This window comes from Phallusia mammillata, chromosome 5 (genome assembly GCF_965637545.1).
Source record: "Phallusia mammillata chromosome 5, kaPhaMamm4.hap1.1, whole genome shotgun sequence".
Lineage (NCBI taxonomy): Eukaryota > Metazoa > Chordata > Ascidiacea > Phlebobranchia > Ascidiidae > Phallusia > Phallusia mammillata.
The window spans coordinates 26,936,213-26,960,499 of record NC_137256.1 but is presented as its reverse complement, the minus strand read 5'-3'; the positions used below and the strand labels follow the sequence as shown (position 1 = coordinate 26,960,499).

The 24,287-nt window shown below is 35.8% G+C and overlaps 2 protein-coding genes and 2 long non-coding RNA genes across 10 annotated transcripts in view; 3 read left to right on the top strand and 1 right to left on the bottom strand.

Moving 5' to 3' along the window:
• LOC145228631 (uncharacterized) overlaps nt 1-24,287 on the top strand; it is a 170,681-nt gene that overhangs the window by 88,776 nt on the left and 57,618 nt on the right. The gene's annotated exons all lie outside the window — the stretch shown is intronic.
• LOC145228667 (uncharacterized) lies at nt 2,543-11,020 on the top strand. Its single transcript, XR_013860136.1, has 8 exons — nt 2,543-2,560; nt 3,259-3,343; nt 4,985-5,065; nt 5,412-5,517; nt 6,263-6,387; nt 6,648-6,826; nt 8,057-8,167; nt 9,913-11,020. It is a non-coding gene; the product is annotated as an uncharacterized LOC145228667 (long non-coding RNA).
• On the top strand, nt 12,092-14,378 carry LOC145228741 (uncharacterized). The gene is made up of 4 exons (XR_013860247.1): nt 12,092-12,259; nt 12,449-12,815; nt 12,976-13,060; nt 13,565-14,378. It is a non-coding gene; the product is annotated as an uncharacterized LOC145228741 (long non-coding RNA).
• On the bottom strand, nt 18,500-24,247 carry LOC145228625 (uncharacterized). Of its 2 annotated transcripts, XM_080093749.1 has the most exons (8): nt 23,698-24,247; nt 23,501-23,633; nt 23,085-23,321; nt 21,016-21,177; nt 20,610-20,675; nt 19,913-20,047; nt 18,729-19,515; nt 18,500-18,569 (listed from the first exon to the last, which is right to left on the bottom strand). In XM_080093749.1, exons 4-7 carry the CDS (start codon nt 21,139-21,141, stop codon nt 19,402-19,404), a joined length of 441 nt encoding a protein of 146 aa, XP_079949875.1. In that variant the 5' UTR covers nt 21,142-21,177; nt 23,085-23,321; nt 23,501-23,633; nt 23,698-24,247; the 3' UTR covers nt 18,500-18,569; nt 18,729-19,401. The 2 variants fall into 2 exon arrangements, with proteins under 2 accessions (XP_079949875.1, XP_079949876.1); XM_080093750.1 differs by lacking the exons at nt 23,501-23,633; nt 23,698-24,247 and having other exon boundaries at nt 23,085-23,458.

Below are 24,287 nucleotides of genomic sequence, written 5' to 3'. Positions count from 1 at the left end.
ATTCATTATAATAATTTACATGCAAAATTTCATATATTTTCTACCTTTATCGAAAGATTTGTATTATTGGTCTTTAATGTTCATACATACTGTTTACAGAGCATGGGATTTTTGGACAAAAAGAGCATACCAGTTGATGGAGTGAGGTGTGTATCAAAGCTTTTGGTAACCTCGAACAAACATAGCAAATCAGTTTTAAGCTTTTCTTGAATTTTAGCGAGTTTGTGTGGTCACCCTTGGCCAACATGTTAGCTTTCTGGGTACCCGAGCAAAACAAGATACCAGCTCGCTCACAATTCTTACAATTCCATCCAAGAAAGAAGTTTGAGTTAAAAAATTGTTCAATGTTTCTGACATCCAACTGAACTGGCACAAACAGGGCAAGTTTCTTTGTGTCAAAGTGGACCGATACAACAAAGCAAAGTAGGTATTTGAGTTCTTGTTTTGGTCAATTTAAAGGGTTCTTGTTTCGGTCAATTCAACGCTTCATTGATATTTTGACAACCAAATGACCCCAATTCCATGCATCCAAGCATTGACAATTTAACCCTCAACCATACTTTACATTGTCTTTATACTTTTTGATAGCTTCCATGTTGAAGCTGGTTGAGCTGACTGGTCATAACTAAAACAAAAAAACAAACATGCTCCTTTAAAACTTTTGCTATTAGGAAGCAGATATAAGGGGTTGGATTTAAATTACAACCAGCTAGATTTTTTGTGGGTTGTTCATTTTTGCGATATGTTTGAACTTTGGTTTCATACTGTTTCCATTAATTTGCACATAAGTAACAGATTAAGAGTCATCAACACAAAATTGTTTTCTTTCTTCAGGCTACAATTTCCGATTTTGAAATATTCCACATTCAAGAAGTTCCTGTCGACATACTTGAGCTAAAGAAGCAGGTAAAAAACAGTTTTCTTGTCCTTTTTGTGTCTTGTTTCAATTACAAATACTCACCTCAATCCGAATAGCTTTAACTGTCAACGCTTTTGGTTTTTTCAATTAAAACTAATTACCATGTAATATCATGCACTATTTAGTACCTCCAATGGTTTAGTTCCCTTTTTATGTGCTGATGTCACATGTTATTTACACACTTATTTACTGGTAGAGGGATTTAAGAATATTTGGGGCTTGAAATAAAAACAACAACAGCAAGACCAATTGTATTAGGGAGTGTTTTAGTTTTAACATACAAAGCTTTGTACTGTTTGTATTGTTTGCCATTTTCTGTGAGCACAAGATTATTGCTGTTTTAAATTTATAATCTTTATGTTTAGAAAAGCAAATCCACAAAAGCTTCATCGAATTCATGGCACATTTTCATGTTTCAAACTCACAAACATCAAACAGCTGCTTGCAACTGAACTTTATACTTTCACTTACCAACGTGAGTTAAAACATGTTTGTAAACATAGCTGGACTTTTTAAAAAAGCCAAGAAAAAAAGGATGCAAAACAAATTACTAATGAGCTTATATGTAGCAAACACATAAAGCGAAAACATTTTTTGTTGCCAACACTTATCTTATCTGTTCTTCACCCTGTTATGCCACAGCTTGCTTTAATTTTCACAACAGCTATTTTAGAAACATCTGCAACACAATGTATTCTCTTCACACAAGCTCTATTGCAGTTTTGTTTTTTACCAAGCTAAAGTTTGTGTTATTTTTTTCAGTTTTGAACTGTATGTAACACATAAAACCAAATAACAAGTTAAGCAGCTGATTTTCAGCCACATTTCAAATATATTATTTGTTTGCACCATTTTCTCCAGCCCACAACCGAAACTCAAACCCCAACACAAGGAATATAAGGATATTTGTAGCACATTAATTTCGTCACCGAAGAAAAAAACTTTACCACAAGATGTAGAAAATATAAATCCTACCCAACTCCATACATAGTAAGATAATACGGATCTGATCAAGTTGTGTTATTCTTTCAACTGTGTTTAATCAAAACATAACTGCGACAGAATTTAATTATATTTATTGTAATCTTCTTTTGTGGTAATATCCATTATGTATTTCATATGTTTAATATTGTGTGGTACTGTAATGTAATGTAATTTCTAGGGATGCGCCGAGCCGAGCCAGAACCCGAGTACTCGGTACCGAGCATCGCTGTTTTTGATGCTCGGTGCTCGGCCGAGTAGTTGCACAAACTGACCCGAGCATTAAATTTGCATATCCATGCCTTGCTAACATAAGTAACTAGTGTTCGAAAGGGTGTGTATGAACAAAAACAAATGATTTTTCAAATGTATTAGATTGTGGAAAAACGTGTACTTCTGAGGCCTGTAACAGCTTAATACACCGCTGGTGACGTAAGAGGCCTTGTAGAGCTAAAACGTAGAAAGGGGATTTTTTTGTGATGTCATAATGCACCGAGCGTGCTCGGCCGAACACCGAGCATTAACGTGAGATGCTCGGTGCTCGACCAAACAGAACATTTGCAATTTTGGCACATCCCTAGTAATTTCTAACTTTACATTTACACTCACTACATGAGGGATAAATACCTGCATGTAGACTTTGTAATATAACTGATGATGGTATGAGCTACTGCAAAACAACATATTTTATCTGCTATGCCCTTCAGTATAAAAAAATAAAATCTAGTTTGAACTGAAATCCACCTACAGTAGCAGTTTTCCGGTGATTACTGTTCTTACATCAATATAATTCAAAACCCAGTGTATAAATCCTAGGCCAAACAGAATCAACCGTACTTGTACACAGTATTTCACAGAATATATATTTCACCAAAAAGTTTTGGCATCGTCGGTTCTGTAAGCGAATACAATACTGTTATAAAAGCATAGTAAAACAGTAAAAACAATAAAATACTAAAACAAGCTACCAGAATAACATGCAACTGGTGAAGAAACTTTCCAGAGTGAACGCCGCACTGTTTACTATCGGGCTGTCAAGTATGCTGCAGGTGTGTTGCAAAACAGAAAAAAAGCGGAGGTACAGAAAAAGATAAGACAGTAATTGGGTTGAGGGGAATGCGTGGAAAACGAATTTAGCGAACACGCGGTAGTATCATGCACTGGATGTTTATTTTGGCGTTAATCAATCCCAACCACTTTGCTTCGGCCATATCTAAATTTTGTAGCACAGGTTGTTCTGCAAAAATGACCGAAAAACATTGTGCGATGTTTGGTTTTTTAACGAGCGTAGACATATGCTTCTGTTCGTAATGGCCCTTCAGTATATTCACACCCAGTATGTGTGACTTGTTTTTCAGGATCCAAGATTGGATTCCACGAAATACAGCCCTACCCGTTCCACCAAGTGAATCTTGGAGAATTGTGGATGAAAAAAACTTGCAGGTTAATAATGTGGCTTGATGCTTTCTACTAATTTGTCCTTCAGAATCTAAAAATACTTGCACCATTTTTATATCGTAAGCAATTCTCATAAACATGTGTGTGGAGACCTTATCGATTTTGCAAAAACAGTTATGTTAGGAGATCAAATGTTGTGTATAGTAAATCGTTAAAAAGAAAAAAGAACGTATAAAATGTAAATATATAGGAAAACCAACTTTTTAGTTTGTGATTAATTATAGTTCCCTGAAGGGGACCCATCTTGATTTCACTCTGTTTTTTCTGTTTTTTTTCTTTTTTCTGCCGAAGCGTTTCCATGCACTTTTGGCATGAAATCTTTGGTGGATTTGGATGAAACTTTCACAGATGGTAGATATAGTTATGTAGATGTGCCATCTGCTTCGTTTGAGTTAATAACCCCAGTATTTACCCCGCTAGCCCCCAAAATGTAAAACGTTTTTGCAGGTTGCTACGCACCACAAACAAAAAAATTCTGTGGAGTAACAGTATAGTAAAGGTACCAGAGAATATGCTACTTGTGTTTGTGCATTACTTGGAAGACGTTTTTGCACATGCCAGTCAGAGGGGTGATAACAGTCTTATGATGTCAGACGTGTTAACAAATGTTGATCCTCTAGTGGCCAGAAATTTAAACATTGGCCGATTTGGATAAAAATTTACACGACTGTTGATTGGGTCATTGTAATTTCATATTTTTTACTTATGGGTGTAGAACCCCATTAGTTGCCCCACTAACCCCCTAAAATGGGTGAGTTTTTTTAAACGGTGTCGGAATTAGATGAAATTTTGACAGCTTGTAGAATTTGTCATTTATAGGTGTCAATTGTTGTGTTTAACCCCGTAGCCCCAATATTACCTCTCTAGCCCCCTAAAATGGGTGAATGTTTTAAACAATGTCCGAATTTTATAAAAATTTCAACAGTTTATAGAATGTGTTATTAATAGTTGTCTATTGTTTTGTTCAATGCTTTGACCCCATCATTTACTCCACTAGCCCCCAAAATGGGTCAATTTTTTAAACAATGTCTGAATTGAATAAAATTTAGACAGCTTCTGGAGTGTGCCACTTATAGGTGTCGATTGTTGTTTTACCCTTTTACACTATCATTTACCCCACTACCCCCTACAATCAGGTGCAATTCGCAATTAAAAGGAGCTGATTGTTGTGTTTAGCCTTTTTTTCTCAGACAGAGAAAAACCTTGTATGAATGGAATGAATATTCATAACTATGAGAAAGTTTGTTGTTGTCAGATAAAACACAGTGACCGGTACCGAGCATAAAATAATATGCTATTTGGATGAATGGAATGAAATTTGAATAGTTTGTAGTCCATACAGCATATTTATTTATGTTCAGTACCAGTCACTGTGTTTTACCTTACAATAACAAACTTTCTCATAGTTATCTCTTGAAATGCATTATTTACAACTTTGCATGTGTGGGGACCCATGAGTTTCTGCCTGCAGAAACAACCAATGTTATAAAGACAGTAGATAATATGGGACCCATTTTAAAATAAGTGTAGGAAATATAGTAATGTTTTAAAGTAGGTTATAATGTATATACAATGGCAATATGTGCTAAGCCACCCTTCTAGTTTTACATGTAAAATATTTTGCAGTCAGCTGTTTCTAAGTCTTCATCTAACGATTCTGTGATGCTTGCTTGGAGAAGAATCCCAACATTTGTGGACAATATTGAGGTAAAATAATTTCATTCATTGCACTGAGATATCTCACTTTAAACTTTTCATGCGATTGTCTGCAGCAGAGGTTAACAACCAGGGAAATATTTGACTTGTCCAGTGGGTTAGATAAAAGGAAATCATAAGTTTTGACATTCCTTAAGAGATAAATAATAATTTGCCTGATTTAATCAATATTGTTTAACAATGTCACACAAACAAGATATTGTTGACAGACAATATTCTAGACCTGTTTTTTGAGATTAATGTGGGATGTAAAATTTATTTTCAAAGGAGGCCTGGTTGGGAACCACTGGGGTACAGGGCAGCAACAGCAATTTATAAACATCTAATGTTTTTGTAGATTGTTTACTAACCAGCGCCAACTAGTGATGAAAGTTTAGCGGCAACTTTAGTGGAAATTTCAGTTTAAAGCAACGGGCCTCTTGCATGAATCTTTGTCACCACCAGTAAGTTGAAGTTTCACCCACAAATATAATCTGATGTAATAATTGTACTATAAACCTAGTTATGGGCATCCTTTCTTTTTTTGTCTAACACTGGTTTGTTCCACATGTTTGGTCAAGAAAGAGTGCTTCACATTATTTAAATTTACACTGATGTTGGTTAGTTATCCAAGTTTGATCCTTTTAAAGTTTGACCTCTAATGACCCAGCAGTTCACCCACAGGCCCTCAAAACATAAATTTTTGAAATAGATCTACTTACTAAAATGCATGTTCTAGGAGCTTTTTACTTGATGGTTGGTACTAGGTAACTTTTAGTTAGATTACCTGATTTTTTACCCCTTGAATGTGTTTTTGGGTTATCGTTCCTTAATATCAGAAAAAAAAGAAAATTTAAACAATTGTTTGAAGTGGGCTTCTTTTTATCCTTAAGTTTTAGCTTAATTGACCAAATAGTTACCTTTACAGCCCCGAAAAAGTGATTGTTGGGGTTAAATGTGGTGCTGTAAGTTAATGCAATGCCTATCTTTACTTTTACACCTACTACATAAAGGATAAATGCATGTGGACTTTGTAATATTGCTGACGATGGTATGAGCTACTGCAAAACCATATTTTAGCTGTTATATTCAATTGTGGTTAAAGAAAAAGTTTTTGCATGTTGTTTCTAGGATTGTAAATTGTGTTTTGTGCATCTTTGTATAACTCACCACTATTATGGGATAATGTTGTTAGCTACTTTTCTGCAGGTATGGAATGCATGTTTGAATGTCGCTGAATCAAGCTTGTTGTCACGAACAATGAACTTCCAACAAATTGGATGGCAGGAGAGAATGCAGACAATAGGAATTCAATTCCAGTTAAGTTAAGCAAGGTTTGTATGGAATTCATTCAGAGACCAGTTTACAGTTTTGTTGTCCTTGAGGAAATAGTTTTTTTTTACTTGACTAAAGGAACACTTCTGTCAACATAAAATATAAAAAGGGATGTATCATGCAAACACAGAGGTCTTTTTTCTGTTTCACTGCTGCAGACCTAAACCTAAACAAGTTATTATGTAGTTCTTTTCACTTATTTTTTGCTACTTTTGTTCACCCCCAGTTGACTGTGTGCTAACAAGTTATTATATCCCAGCTGCTCCATCCCTCTAGTGGAGAGTTAAAGAGGACTGTCTAAACAACTTCCACATTCCATGCAAGGATCGTGGAGTGGTCACATGGAACCAGTTGCCAGTAAAAGAGCATTTTTGTCACCAGATTTGCCGACCATCCAAACCACCACTACAAGTGTTGTTGCAACTGACCAGTTTGAAGGTTGGTTTAAAGTTTTATTAGTTAACAAAAAAGTGTATGTATGGCCTACATTTTTTTCCTGCCAAGCTGAAATCATGTAGTCTGCATGATCCTGTGTGCTGTTTTCAACCACTATCACGAGCTAACCATAAAAAGTGAAAAAATAGGCCTATTAAGAACGAGTTAACACCACACTATGTCCATATTGCTGAAACAATGCAGCAACAAGCTGGTCATTATATTAACTCCTTAGACTTTTGCACTTCAAAATGATAAATTTTCTGTGCCTAGTTTGCATGGGCGGAGCTGTCTGAGTACTCTGTGCCGAGCATTGCTGTTTTTGATGCTCAGTGTTCGGCCGAGCAGCCACACAAACTGACCTAAGCATTAAAATTGCATACTCTGCTTATACGTAAAAATAGTGTTTGAAAGAAATCCAAGAATAAAAATGAATGTTTTAATGCATTACATGGTAAGAGAAAACTTATTTCCGAGACTTGTACAGCTTAATACACAGGAACTTAACAAAACTAATGTGGAATTGGGAATATTTGTGATGTTACAATGCACTGAGCTTTAACATTAGATGCTTGGTGTTCGACCAGACAGAACATTTTTGCTTGTAGCCCATCCCTAGTGGGGATTCGTTTGTTTAGCGTGCAGAATCAAAGAAAGGTTTAAAAACCAGTGACTGTTATAAAATACATGAGAAAATGTGCTTAGCCACCCTTCTAATTGCTTAGTTTGTTAGATGCAAGGTACAAGTATTACTACCTAATGCAAAAATGACCCGGAAAAATAAATTTTTAGTTTTCTTTTTCTGAATTTAAAACTTCTACATACTCACAAGATATACAAAGGTTGGACCTTTCTATTTCTGTTTAAGAGTTACTACAACCTATTCAAACTTGAAATCTGTTTGTTTGCGAATTTTTATAATAATGAGCCCCTCTCCTTAAATTTCAATCTTCTTTCTTCTTTGAAGTTTGTTCGTGCACTTTTTTGTATAAAAATCTTGTAGGATTTGGGCGAAACTTTTACTGCTGGTTGATGATAGTTATTTAGATGTGCCATCTGTTTGATTTACACCTAAACTCTGCAGTTACCTTGTTAGCCCTAAAACTGTATAACTCTGTGTTTTGCATGCTAACAACCACCACAAATCAATGGTTCTATGTTGCAAAAGTGTAACTGAACATATGTAAGTTATGGTAGTGATCTATTTGCTATATTTAATGGCTATTTTTGCAGATTGCAGTTATGCTGTTGGTAATATCCTGATGATGTCAGAAGCATCAACAGGTTCTGCTTCACATGGATCTGGTGGTGAAATTTGTCATTACTGGTTGATTGGAACAAAATGTTTGTGGAATGTATGTTTGTGGTTAATTATGGGTCCCCTTCTATGAAGGGGACACATATTGTTTTTGTCCGTATTTTTTTCTTATTTTCTATTTTCTGTCTAACGCTGGTTTGTTAAATGCGTTTGGTCAAGAAAGAGTGCTCCAAATTTATTAAAATTTGGACAGATGTTAATTAATAATCCAAATTTGATCCTCCTGAATTTGATCCTAAAGTACATCATCTAGGAGTTATGTGCTCTGTTGGTTGGTGCAATGTGAGGTTTTCTAAAGAATTTTTTAACTTTTACCAGTATTTACCCATTTTTAAATGCCGAAATATTCGTTTTTGTCTAACGCTGGTTTGTCAAACACTTTTGGTAAAGAAAAAGTTCTTTAAATTTGTTCAAATTTACACATATGTTAGCTATTGTTTGAAACCTGATCCTCTTAAAGTTTGACCCCAAATGACCCAGCGGTTCACCCACTAGACCCCAAAACGTAAAATTTGGAAAACGGCTGTACTGACTAAAGTACATGATCTAAAAGTTTCATGCTTTGTTGGTTGGTGCAATGTAAGGTATGTTAAATAATTTTCTAATTTTTTATTGGATTTACCTAGTTTTTACCCCTTTAACCCCGAAATAATCGTCAGCCCTTAAATCCTGAAATTTAAACCCCGAAATAATCGGTTTTAGTTTTAAGACAGAAATACAAGCCATATGGTGCAGAAATACTTTTAAAAAATTAACAATTGTTTAAGCAGGGTATTCGTTTAGTATTTAAAATTTTGCCAGTTACCTTGAGCGGGAGTGCTCAGCTTGAAGTCCGGACAGACGTTTTACGAGACAGTCGTTTGGGTGATTAGAAATCAGCTGTTTTTTGTGCAGCAATGCTGTGCCGTTATATTGAGTTATCACGCGCATTTTCAGTTTTTGCGAAGGTTTTACACCCAAGATGTAATTTAAACTCGATAAACGTACTTCGGTTTCGTTTATGTCAGGCAAAACGTCATTGATCAACATAAATATGAAAAAATAAACTTAACTTTTTTGAACGCCGCAATAAATGACTATTAAATTCTCGTTGTCAGCTTGGCCGTCGCGTAACCACGGGTCACTAAAGGTCAACTTGTAGGCATTACAACACAGTTAAGAATTTTTCGACATAACCTATCTTCTTTATTTGTGACAAATCAATTCAAGAATCAGGGTATTGTTGAACACGAAAGACTGCATGCTGTTAAAAACAGTGTCAAAAGGTCATTAAACGGTCGTTTTTGCGAAACAAAGTTAAGTGAAAAACAAGTTGTTATGTATACCTTTGTAGAAAACGACTTTTTTATATAGTGTCTAATATAACAGTTAAGGCTTTCTAGGAAAATTTGTGTTTAGAAACTGAACTTGAACGACAATATCAAGGTCAAAGCAAGAGATTAAATTGAATGTATTTACCGTTCTTTTTTACCAATTTTTTTGTAATTGTGCCACAATAATGATGCCAAAAGAATATGGAAAAGAACTTTTAAAGTTAAGTTAATGCTTTGTGAAAAATTTGTCCATAAGAATCTAAAAATAACTGCAATATTAAAAAAACGCGTGTGGGGACCCATTCGTTTTTGCTTGCAAAAACAATCATATATGTAGATGAAATTGTATATAGTATAGTAAATTGGTAAATCTTGTATAGAATATATAAAATGGAAGTATATCAGAAAGCCACTTTTCTAGTTTACATCTAAATAAGCAAAAATTGTATTCATTTTAGTGAGAGCAAAAGCTGAAGCGGAAAAAGCAGCAGCGGCGAAGAACAAGAAGAAATCTCCTCACAAATAGTTTGCTTGCCTTAATATTTTTGCTTAGTTTGCACAGGGTTATTGGCTTACACTGTGCGTCGATATATATTTTTATGCAGTGATATCGTACTGTTGCTTCCTTTGTTCCCTTTGTGTTGTATGTTTTTTTCCTGCATACATGTAGAGGTAGTGACAGGATAAATAATAGTGGTGGCTGCGAGCGACAGAAACCTGCTTACACATGAGGAAATGGTTTGTAAAAAGTCTTTTGTTGGCTTCTAATAATATTAGCATTATTGGCAAAAAATAATAAATCGTCCCTAATTGTCAAGACTTTTTTCACAAAGGGCTTCCGAACCTGTTTACATTGAAAAACGTGTACTTTTAAATATTTTTAATATAGCAAGTTTTTTGGTTTACAAATGAATTCTGATATATTGTGTGACAAAACTGTGTCTTACCCTTCTGAAAGATAAAGTTCGGAGACTAAAGTAAATCCCTTATTCATCTCATTTTGTTATCAAGTAAACTAACATGTTCCAATAAAATCATGCAATGTATCATTAAACCAAATGAGCAAGTGACCAATACATTTGTTCATTTCTAGTGACCAATACATTTGTTCATTTCTCATGACCAAATTTCTTAGTCTTTATGTGTTGGTCCTAATGAATAAAATCATTCCTGTATAACAAAACAGTTGCAACATAAACAAACAAGAAATTAAACGTGCATAAAGATATCATATATTATATTACAAACTTGACCGGGCACCATTCTTCACTGTGAGATAAACAACACATAGAATTTCTTTTAGACCATGTCCATCAACAAAAAAGTCACTAATAAAAATGTAGCACTAAAAGCATGTCAAAAAGACAATAAAATTTAGGAAAATGCCAGTACAGTATGTTGAACAAGTGGGTATAACTCTTACACCAAATTGTGACAAACCATGCATATGTGTGATTATGTTTTGGTTTTCATTTAAGTTTGTTTTTCGTGTTACTGTCTGTAAATTGTGGTAAATAGTTTCATTTTCTTACTTGCATTTTTAATATTAAACATTTTGCTTCTGTATCTTTGAGTTCTATGTCAAGAGGGCAAATGAAAAGAAATTAGCAGCTTTATTTAAGCACAGACGTCTCTTGTCATCTTGTTTTTAAGAAGGAATTCCTCCCAAGAGATGGATTTTGAAACTTGAGGGGAAAATTGACTTTATTTTTTACATGTACTTTGTAAATAGACGCTTCAGCTCTGGAAATATAACCTGTAAAGTTGATAAAAGATCCAATGTTTAATGATCTTTGTATTGTTTAGCATCTACTACGTAGTATATTAGGGAGAAATGAACATGTTTAAACTGCTAAGGGAGAAATTTGCCGAAATTGTTTGGGAGCCACTGGGCTAAACATTTGCTTTGGATTTATATGAAGTAGGCAGCTATATACATGTACAGACTGCTTCTAAATATGTTAATTGCCAGAATGTTTGAAGCTGGTTGTATGTTTAGTCGCCCCAGTGGCACAAAATTTAATGTCGTTGGTAAAGGAAAACGAAGCATAACAACGTTTTTAATACTTATTTCGTCTACTACGCAACAACACACCAAGTAAAATAAAACTTTTCCTTTAATGAAATTACATTACATTTTTACGTTGACGGGACAATTAAACGAATGGCTAAACCTATTTGTGCTGTTTGGTTTCAAATCCTAACGAACTTCGGATTCTACCAGCAAGCAATTGTGTCACACGAACCAATCAAGTAAAGCCACGTCACAACAGTTCAGCCGCCAATCATTCCAAGATTTTTGCCTCCCGCAATCAATCAACCAGCCCGAAGTGGAATTCACTGATTGATGCAATAAAGCCTGTCATTGGACGGTTGAAGAGCGCCCATATGACGTTTGAGAAGCAAGCGTTCTAATTGGTTGAAAGAAAAAGAAAAAAAGTGAGGCGACTTTGTCCTTGCGCCTTCGATCTGTCACTCCTTGTGAACAACTTGGTGAAGGTAGCTGTGTTGATGGGACGACTCACCAATTGAGAATAAACAGGTAATTTGCGAGTTGTAAATCAACTTGTTTGGTGTCTTTGTAGAAGTAAACTCGGGTGCACACTTGTTTACTTCGCACTGATACCTTGTTATAATAAGTTATGCGTTTATGTTTAATTCACTTTTCAAATACACTATATACTGCTGCTGGATCACTTTGTTTCAGGTCGTCGGATGGCTTCGGGAATTGATTGGCTGGACGCTGAAACATCGTTCTTACGGAAGAGGGCTTCGTTGGCACACAACACACACTTCCGAAAACAGGCGAGTAAATGTATTTTTATATGTTATCTATTAACTTGTATCACGTAGTATAATATGTAGGGGCCAACATGGGGAAATAGTATAAAAGTGCACTTATCCTGTCTTCACATGTTGGTATATAGTTAAGCTTTTTGTAATTAATATTACGTTATGTCAAATTCCTGGTACTGCTTATATTTTGTTTTGCAGACAATTACTGGAGGCGGAGTGATCGAAGAAGATGGAAAGATCGGAAAGGCCTAATTAAGTTAAGTAACCAGAAAGTTAAATGTGATGTTGCTTATTTGGCGTTCCCTGGTTTGTAACAGTCGTTTGTTTTGAGTTTAGCTTACTAGTTGTGAGGCAGGAGTAAAGATTAGAAGCGTTAACAAACGGAGCGTCAAATATGCACTGATATTATTTTATTTTCATTTCTAAAACAAACAGCAATCAAACTTTAATATTTACATTGGTTATTGCAGATCTCCCGTTTGCGGTTAAGACACCGGGGAATAATATCGGCATTGGACTGATCACTAGATGAATGGGAACTACATACATCGGAAATACTTAATAAGTTAAGTAACCAGAATAATATTAAATCTACAGATACAACGTAACACAGAGTAAGCAAAAGAGCTGTGAGGCAGGAGTAGAGTTAGAAGTGGTTAATTTTATAACTTTATTTTGTATGCACTATAATTCGTCAGATATTAATATTTGTGTTTTTGCCACAGATCTCCTGTATGTCGTGAAGGCATTGCGTAATGGAGTCGGATTTGCGCTTGAACTAACCATTGGATGAATTGGAACTATATACAGGTACGTGTTGAGGCAAATCTACATGAATTATATTCTTTTAGATAGACGTTTTGCTGCACAAGTACCGGTTCGGGAGTTTCTATAATAAAATGTTTACAAATCAACCAATGAATTAGAGGGGATTAATAATAGTTGTGACTCTTTAGCCGTTGCTGCAACGAATAGCAAGCCTGTTGTTGTTTTGCATGATGCTTGTGCATGTTACATTAATTGTTTTGCATGTCACTTGTGTGTTAGAGCGGCTATTCAGTTGTCAGCATCGGTTAAATCATTCACATTAATAAGTAAGCGCATTATTAAAATTATTTTAACACTTAATGAACTTAAGGCGTTTGTATGTAGCAAATTATAGTCGAACAATTTACTTTTTTCAATTAGGTTGCTGATAGCCAACAGGGTGCACACTGTCTAGCTTTCAGTATATTATATTTTGCGAATATGTTAAGCGATCTATATGAGAGTATGGAATTGCATTGTTTTGTCTCTTGTATGTTTCTGTTTCAGGAGCTCCGATGTCGGGTAATGATTGAGTTCATTCTATGGACGATGTTGGTCACAAGTTGAAGCACTCCTATCATATTCAGACTTGGAACAACAACCATATAATCAGCGGACGATCTTCAACCACATTCTCGACGCTCTGTTCCCGATGAAGAACTTACTTTCCGAAGAACTTCGAACTTGTGTTTTGTTTTCACATTTCTGTGTTCGCTTAAATAAAACCAACTTTGTGTATTGAATAAGTTAAAGCTACATTTGTATCGTAATTATATTTTTGCGTTTTGTTGTTTCTTGTAAATTCTAACATTCCAAAATATTTATGTAATTTAGTTCTTGTTCATCGTCAATTTTGGCAATGCTTACTTATATTATTTTAATAGTTCTGAATTATAACCAAATTTTTGGCATGAGTACAGACACTGTTGAACGTTTATTTAAATGTTGCTTATTTTTGCGTGCGTGTTACTCATACTTTATTGTTATTTTATTTGTTTACTTAAAACGTTGTTTTGCCGTTAATTTGTGTACACATATAGCACTGTGTTTATTCTAGGTGTGTTTCGTTATTCTATACTATATTCTATGTTAGGTTACATATTTAAAGACTCATAATTGTGTCCTTTTTGTAATTATATTGGTTTTGGTCTTTGTTTGTACTTAACATCTTTCATTGTAGTATGTTTTCAAGTTATGCTTCTACATTCTAAGCTATAATATACGCTATTTTAGGTTGCCGTTTTTTTGACATTTTTATGTCATTTTTATCCTCCATTGGCTTGATGCCGTTATACCATATTTATTCTTGTTAGACCCCATATTTCCGTATTGTTGGATAGGGTTCAGTGTAGATCCCAAGTCAGTCGTAACGGGAGGTCAACAAACAAACAAAAATCTGAGAAATTAGAACGTAAGAGCAAAAGGATTTGGACCTTACACTACTTCCTATCAGCAGATTTTGAGACTTCCGGTGTGATCAGAACAAGAATTGTCATACTCCGATCCAACTACAACATTAAGTAGCGTTGCTATGGTCCCCTCACATATGTCCACAGTGTTGTGGTTGCACACTTGTTGTGGTTGCACACTTGGTCAAAAAAACAACAATTTTTACAGTTGAAGTTGTTCGTAAAAATCAAGTTTTTTTCTGGCCTTCCTACGTCACTTGAGTCAGTTTCCTCGGAAAGCGGACAGGCAGCCCTTTTCTGTGAACTTCTATCCAGCCTTTCGACCTTTCAGAGGTTCGAACCAGTGAATTGGAGATTTACTGCCTGCCTGTCTGCCTTACTCTCAACCTAACTACCTGCCTGCATAACCACTGTACCAACGAGCTGCTTGCCCAACCACTAAAAAATCGTCTACATGTATGGTCTGTGTGTCCAAAAATTAAGACAATAATAGGTAAGAAATCGATATCATTAAGGAAACCCGCCCTGCGATTTCGTGTCCATTGTGGTCTAATGGTAAGCTGCTTGGTCGATAGAACTTATGGTTTGTAGTTCTAACCCTCTCCCAAAATTTGTTATTTTTTTCGGGAAGGAATCGTCTAACTCACAAATGTATCATTTTTGGGTGGGTTTGCCGTCACCTCTCGTGGTGTAGCGGTGAAGATCCTGTCCTCATATGCTGGAGATTTGGGTTCGAATTCCAAAAGCTGCATCACTGCTTAGTTTTTGGCTGAAGCCTAGAACCGAAAACATATAAGGACCACTTGAAGCTGGGTTTGTCGTCACCAGCCGTGGTGTAGAGGTTAGTTCCTTGCTTTTCAATCCTCTCACCACTGTTCGAACCCCGGTAAAGATAAACTCTGCCCCGGTAACCGATAACACACTTCGGGTTCGAACGTTGCCCCTCTGATGAAACTCACTGGTGACCCTCCTTGATTGAGGTCTCTCCCCGCTCTGATCTCATCACTCTCTAAGCCACCCCATGGGCCTAACCCATTTCCATGAGTGCCCCCAATCCCCCTGACTGGCTTCCATGCCCCCCATAAGCTAATCAACCTCACGCTGATCGTTCAAACGCAGAAATATTTTGTTTGATGACATAAGAATCGACGAAAAGAACAAGTCATAAGTCAGTTTAGCCCTTAGACCGAAGGGCGCTTGCGCGGTGTAGTGGGTAAATAGAAAAAAGCGCCGGTTCGAAGCCAATGGTTCGAATCGAAGCCATCGATCCCCCCCCCCCTCAAAGTGATGTGAAGAACCCTCAACCTCTTCCGTACAAAGGGCTTGCGCCTTCGGCGCAAGCAGGGCCCGAAGGGCCCTCCACCTCTCAGGCCCCCCAAAAGTGTCTAAAAATACTACTCTACAACATTCCCCACCTTTTTTGTTGTATTATATTGGGCGGTTTTCCAAAAAAGTGCAAAATTACCTTTTAATTGTGATCTCATTTAGGTAGGTGTACGGTCTTAAGGTTTGAGAGTGGAGTGACACACATAGAGAAGCGGAAAAACTTTAGCTCACTGACGGCTTATGGCTTAGAGTCTGGGAAGCGGGAGATGAGATTGCTACAACGGGGAGAGACCTCAATCAAGGAGGATCACCACAGAGTTCTATCAGAGGGGCAACGTTCGAACCCAAAGTGTGTTATCGGTTACCGGGGCAGAGTTTATCTTTACCGGGGTTCGAACAGTGGTGAGAGGATTGAGAAGCAAGGAACTAACCTCTACACCACGGCTGGTGACGAGAAACCTAGCTTTAAATGGTCCTTATATGTTGTAGTACCAGAGCGTTTTTTACTGCGGTTCTAGAGTTATATAAAAGAATCATTCAATAAACAAGAAGCAGCTTGCTAGTGTAGTGGTTTGCAGCAAATGGTAGAAAGCAGTGAGTCATGGGATCGAATCTCGCGAAGCCTTCGAATCCTTGTAACCCAACGTCAAACTTTTTGTAAACTAATTCTCTTGTGTTTTGCGATGTTGCTCTGATTGGTGGTTTACCTAAAAAAACAACACACCGAACCGAAATAAAACGTGTTATTTAGTATTATTGAAGTAAACAAAGAACAAGTTTCACACACATGGTTAGGCAAAAAAAGGTACTACTACGACAAACTAAAGGACAGACGTTAAATGGACGATGTAGAAGTTTAGTGGGGAACGGAGATATGTTATTTATTTTAAGATTCGTGGGACAAAATTGAAACTTTTCAAAGACCAAAAGGGTGGAAATTTCTAACAATAATAAAATGTTGTGAGCAAGGGAAATACGAAAGCGACGTAGAACGAAATATCGTGAAAATTATGGGAAATTATTTATTAAAAAAATAATTCTGTGTATTAGATGTAGCTATAACATATGTTATCAGGAAAATTTGTTTCGCAACAACGCAAGAAGCAGGACTAAAAATGGATTGTGGAAGATTTAAAGGGGTGAAAAAACAGTGATGGAGTGTGGAAACACTATGTTAGTAAGGACAGGGAATTGTTCTGTCATTAAAAATGGCGGCACAACAACTCATATAAGAGAATAAAGTTTGGACGATGCACAGAGGCGTTAAAGCAGAATAAAACCGTTGGTACAAAATATTACACACGCAAACTGATAAACAATGGTGATGTGTATTTGAAGTGTACCAAATATAACATGTATGAAAGATTGTTTATTAGTGGACAAATACAAAGTACACGATAACGTCATCGATCGCAGGTTTCGTCATCACGGTCATCTACATGCGGAAGGATCATGACCATGCGAAGGTTAAACCGAAAGTGCACGATGACGTCATCGATCGCTAAATGCGTCATTCCTATCCAGTTGAAGGATCTTATCCACGCGAAGACCCACCAATGTTTCCCAGTTGTTTCTCCTGATGTTATCGAAGTGACTAAAAAACAAGTATAAAAATGGTAAGTGCGCGGCCAGTGGCATATAAACAAAATATAACATAACTTTTGTAGCAAGTTTTATTCATTCGCCTATTCGGAAGGCATGAGCATTTCCGTCTTATTTAAATAGAATCATATAGTTATTAGCTTTAATTGACGCGACCAGCGACCTTCAAAAGTAACATAACTAGATAAGATAAACACTTACATTTGGAATGTTGTGCTTCAATTACGTTGATCCGATCAGGGTTTCTCCACAATCTTTGTCACCGCAGTTGTTTCCGATGTTTGGCTGCTGCTTCGAACGTCTGCAACAAAACTAACAACAGCATTCTGGTTTGATAAAAAAAACCTAAAACTAATATAATAGAAATCTAAATAATATCTCAATCGCATTCTGTTAAACTTATGTAAAAAGGAATATCGCAATTTTAATCAATTCTACCGATGCTGACAACTGAATAGCAGCTCACAAACACACGTGACATGCAAAACAATGTAACATGCACAAACATCATGCCATGCAACACACCGGGCTTGCTATCCGTTGAAGCAACGGTATAAATGATAGTTTAAATTCTAATATATGTTTAACTTCACAACGCTCGTGTTTTCTATTTATAGTTTACTTACATTAAAGCTTCAGTGCGATTTCTGTCAAGTTCAGATTTAGAAGTCTTTAAACCTTAGTCACGCCATGATCTGAAACCAAAACCATTTTGAGTAAATATAAACATGGATGTACCAGCATTGAAACTGTAAATTGTTTTAAATTTTGATGTATAGCATATTTGACGCTCATTCTAAACACTTCTGCCTAAAACTCTTACTAACTTTCTGCAAACTATTATGAGTCGTCAGTGTATGCAGCAAATATTATTTTAGGTAACCTAACATTATATAAGCGTTAAAACAAGCAACTTAACTTGAAGCCGAAAGTTCCCCCATCTTTGTTACGCTTCCGCCGGAAATCCAATCCCTGCAAAACAAAGCAGAAGCAGTATTTGGAATTCAAGGCAACAACACTTGGACATACAAACTATTACCATTTAACGCCAAAAATATAGATAAGTACATAAACTTCAATCATTTATTTACTCGCCTATTTTAGGAAGTTTCATAAAGTATTTCTTCTTCGCTGTGGTAGATGTTTCTCCGAAGCGATTGAAACCATCCGACGACCTGAAACATACGATCCAGCAGCAATATCGTGTATTTGATAAATAAGTCAAACATATTCTGGTAAATGTTATTCTGGTATATGTACAGAAGTCAACAAGTGTGCACCCGAGTTTATTCTGCACAAACACCAGGCTAGTTAATTTATAACTCGCAAATTACCTGTTTATTCTCAATTGGTGAGTCGCTCCACCGACACAGCTTTCTTCACCATTGGAATGAAAAGGAATGACAGATCGAACAAGTTGTCTCATTTTTTTCTTTTTTTTCGACCAATCATAGCGCTTCCTTCTCAAACGTCACTCCCGCGCCCGAAAACCGACCAATCACAGAGCTGATACAAGTAATCAGCAAGTCTCGTCAAAAATGCAGAGAAAAACTTCAATTGATTTTCCTGGAGCAACATTCGTTGAAATAGGCACGTGTCGTGTCGTGACGTAATTTGTGAGCATTCTATCCGTAATAAAACGCGCCATGCTGGAATATAGAAGAAAAAATGACAAAAGCTGATAATATATTTTTGATAGTTTACAGCAAATCAGTTTCTGCTTTCGGTTTCTTGGTAGAACATAAATATTTTAAAAATCAAACCTGCTGTGAAAGTTGGAATTATACGTTGCCGTTACTCTATTATATGCTTTTTTATTTCCATCCAACAATTTTAATTGCTTCAAAATCCAACCTGTGACTTTGTTTTTCAGTTTTTCTGTTGCTGACGTTTTTCATTTTGATATCACTTCAAATTCATTAGCTGACATTTAGGCTGATAAGATTTAAACCGACTTGCTGTTTAACTCTGTCACGCCACGTGGTTTTTATCATACGTTAAGCAGGTTTACTTCAGGCCTAATTTATTGGATTTTTTGCGCGAGGTGCGTGACGTCACATTCCTCGTAGTTGCAATTCGCATGGTATCCGGCACTTCACGCATCGGCAATTTATTCAGATTCTGCAAAACAATTTTGTTTGAAACTGTCAGCAAAACTACGAAATAAAATAATGAATGGAGTTTAATATTCTTTAGAATAAAAAAATATATCCCAGAGTAAAGTAGTGTTGCAATTAGGATTTTTTAAAATAGAAGTTGTAGACAGTGCATACAGATTCGAAGCCACAGAGTAAACTGTTGTTTTTTCGAGCCACTGCAATTCAAGCAAGATATTTTAAAATTGCTTACATTTAGTTACTTCCCCAGTTACTCCTGTTAGGTCTGTTTTTATGTAAATATTACAGCAGTAAAATTATAATTTAGCTTACATATTCGTTTTGCTTGCTTAAAAGTTGAATTTGACGGTCCAGTGTGAAAATAAACTTAATTTTACTTTGCAAGTTTAACTTTGACTCACCTTTTCATCTTTCCTTATTTGTTTCTGTACTTCTTTCTTTTTTTGTCCCACGTTGAGTAAAGTATTAAACAAATCGTCAGCGTACATTTTGAGGTTTTGCAAGCAGTCATCGGTAACGGCTGTCTCTTTACACTTCTGCAAGTGACAACATATTTCATTGTATTAAATAAATCTATTTAATATACACAAGTTCCCCTAGCATGCTAAACTTAAATCAATAAGTACAAGGTTCATTATAGCCTTCATCCACCAAACAACGAGCTCGGAGATTCCATTTTTAAGTTTAAAGTACAAGTTTCATAGCATTTCCGTATTTGGTGCTTTTGATTCCGTTTCGTTGGGTAGATTTTATTTGGCGGTTGCAGAAGCGATAGCAATGAAATGTATATACGACGTATACGCTCCTTAACGGCTATCTGGCTTGACCTCAAATTAGAATTTTGCGGTTAATAAAAATATGTTGCGCATCTACTGTTCATTAGGTTGCTAACGTGGTAAGGGAATGGTGCAAGTAAATGAAAACTGGGTTTGGGGAATCCCGTGACCTAGCGTTCAGCAACAAAATAATTTTGCGGTTAACAAAATCTTCAAAACATGTTTTTGTGGTAATTAGGAAGATTTTTTTTCTAATTATTTGTTTTGTAAACCGTTAGCTTGCTTTAATAAATTGTAATTAACAAAAGACAAGTTTTCTTACCGCTCCTTCCTTCGTTGTGTCCAAGACCAGCTTGGGCTTTGGTACGGTGCAGTCTATCTGCTTGTTCTGCAAACAAATTTGTTCCAAGTTAGCCAGGAAAAAAATTACAGTAAAATAAAACTAGACCAAGAAAAGGTAAAATATCAGAGCAAAAACTTCTAAAAAACTTTCTAAAAGCATTAGTTACAATAACTACTGATTAAAAAAAGTGCTTTAGCAAAAAAATGTATTTCTACAGTAAAGTTATTAAGATAACCTAAAATATATCTATTCGAAAGCGTCCAATTTCCATATTTTTTCACATACAAAAACCAACCAACCAGTACATTTAACTAAAATTCGGATTCAAACTACAAACGGCAACAAAACATATCTGCCAAATCAAAACATCAATTTATAAATTTACCCCGGTTATGTTGTGTATGAGTTGCTCGTAATACTGCGATAATTGGAAAAGGTTGAAAGCCAGAATCCGGCCTTTGCTGTATTTCTTATAGCGGCCACGGCCTTTCTTGACAATCAGTTTCTTCATGTCTTTTTTCACTACTCTTGCGACACGCCCCTTCAACTGGAAAAAGCATAAAAATGTTGAATGTATACATTTGTACAATCAGTAAACTTAATGGACTAGAAATTCTGTGATTCTGTTAATTCTGTGCACGCTACAATACTTATCAACTATGTCCGCTTTCTTGTTTTTTCCTGGATGAGGGCAAAGGTAAATTTCAGTTCCCGTAAAAAAACACAAATTTTACGATGTTTTTCCATTGTCACTATGATGCAATGTTATTGAAAACACTGTTATCAGATATTTCTTAGTGCTTATGTGTATAACCTGGCAGGCACCAGCGTTTTGTGTTGTCTGTGTTTTGCATTCCAGGATTATGATACAATCGGTTGCTAGGCAGCGGCACGATTGTTTTCGTCGTTCAACGAGCATTGTTGCGTGTGAGATGGCTCAATTAAGTAGGCAATTTTCGAATTTAAATTTGCCACCTTTCAGCGCCACCAAAACGTGAACACGTTTAACAGTGTTTAAATAATCCCTACATTAAGCATTGAGTAGCCAGTGAACTTAAAAAAGTCAGATGTCATTTACCAATTTCTGAAGATAAATCGTCTGTCATCTTTAGTACAAAATTCAAATAGATATTTTTGGCCATTTTTTTCGCACTACTGCAAACCGTTTGTGCGAAGATACAGAAAAACGTAAAGAGTTTTAAATGCAAAGTTATGATTGACGAAGAAATAAGCGTGGCTATATGCTGAACCCCGCAAGAGAAACTTGGAAACTAAAAGCGTTTGAAGAGGTCAAATCAAAATACAAAACAAAAAAAACTGGAAACCTCCGGCCAGCTTAAATCCACGAAATTCGTACTGACATTATGACGTCAAACAGAAACATATTTGTGACCGCATAAAGTTACGTCGTATTCAATGTTGAATTTGTACGTTATTACACTTTCTACATTTTAAGGTCGTTTGAATAGTCAATAAATCCGGTTAAAATGACAATTTTTTCCATTTTATAATTATGTCAATAATATTGGTCCATGTTTGGATATTTGCCGGAACGTTTGAATAATAAAGCACGTCGCTTTTTCACGTCTTTTTTGCCCGTTATATTCGTCATTTAACTTATCAGTTTATCAGTATTTATTTAAGTATTATTCCTAATATACCGCTCCGTTAAATAACTATTGTCGGGCGGCGATATGTCAAGCGATACTCGATGCAAACGTATCACAAGTCTGGGCTTTATCATAAATCTACCATAAAAATTTTTTGCAATAATTTGTGGATTATTAAAGTTTTTATAGTAGCCTTTCAAAATTATCGGCTCCCATATAAGGCTTTTAAAATCATCACAGTCCAGAGTTTTACCAAAACTCTTGCCTTTAAAAAAATTAAAGGCATATAAAACAAAATTGCGGCGCACCGACTTAAAGCACGCAGCGGCAGCGCTGAAAATCAAAAAAATGCAAGAGTTTTGGTAAAAACGTGAATCTGAGTTGTTTTTGTAAAGATTTTGGATCTGGAGATAATATGAGATTGGCCGCATGCGTAGTTGGGTTAATTTGAGAACTTGCTTTAAACAGCAAAGTTCAATATAAATGGTAGTTTTGAAAAACAATTATTGCGGGTGTCTTGTTCAATTGGAGAAGTATTGATATAAATCACAAATTATATGTCAGTGTTTTTACGCAAAGAATAACAATAAAGCCAAACTTGTTTTTCCCTTGTTATGATGGGTAGAAGGATAACATGATTTTGATTGCGGAGTATCGTTACGATGTGGCCCGGAGGGAGGTTTTGTATAAGTCTACCAGGAAAAGCATACTAGTTCACTTAAATGTCGTTTACGCTTATTTTCTTTTCCGAAAACCGTGAAAGTTGTCGTGGAATGAAATCTATTGGATGTTCCTAATCTGCGATATAAACACATCCAGGAGAAGTTTACAAATGTGCACTAACCAGTAATTGTGCAGTTGTAGTGCAGTAAGCTGATGTGTACGACGTAGAAGGCTTGTCCGATCTGAACTATGGGATTGTGATCTGAACTATTGAAATCATTTGTGTGAAGTGCTTACCTTAAAACTGTGCTGCTATGTTTTGGAACAGGTTTTAATTTTCATTTTGGTCAAAACATACTCTAATATGGTTATGAAAGACTGCAGACAAAACCTTTTTACTTCCAAAAAAATGTGTGATCTGCATTTAAACAAAATATTTAAAGGAAAACAAAAGCACTTGCATGCAGTGTTTACCATAAACGAACATGTTGTTATTATTTCAGACAAGCTTTGGCTTTTTGTTTTATGTCAAATAAATTCCATTCAAAAAAAAGAAGTTATATGAATTATAATGATAGAAAATATATAAATACTCACATAAAATTATTAAACGTTCAAAATCCACTTTTGTGCATCATACAATACTGAAAACCAATAATAATAATCTTGACTGACTTTTGAATTGTAAGTACTATATGTCCCTTTTTTATGCTTTACTGGCTTCTGAAATCTGTAGAATACAAAAATCATGCAATTAGAGATCACAAAAATAACTACAGAGCATAAGATGGTACCTGGTAATATTTCCTGAACGAACAGCCAGTAAAGCACACATATCATAAAACCTGCAAAAACAAAAGCAAGTTAGAAAGTGATCAAATTTTTCTCGACTTTCTCTCATCCACTTCTCTCTTGATATATCTGCAAAAACGAAACAAAGCGTTAGTTTCAAAATGTGGTAGGTATTAACAACGTCATAGATCTTCATTGGCTGACTTGGTCAAGTATTTTCGCAACAGATTCTAAATGCAGCAAATCAGATCTAAGCAGTCTTGCATAGCGAATGCTGCACTGAAAATGGCTGACATTTGACGATGGCGGCACCCAGAAAAAAAAAAACTAAACTACACATCTAAACATCGCTTTCGGTAGCGGAACCTGCAACAAAACTTGTCACTGACTGAACGCTAGCCAAACGGACGTGGCTACTATCAAAGATAAGAGGGCGACGTAACAACAAGACACGGTTTTCGCTCCAACTTAATTGGACTTATTCCAGCTCATTGCCTCATACTCTGCCGCTGATTAATAGTTAATAGCACCGAACGGTTTTTTCCCTATTTTGAGAGTATTTTAAAGAATCCAATGTCGTCATAATTCTGTG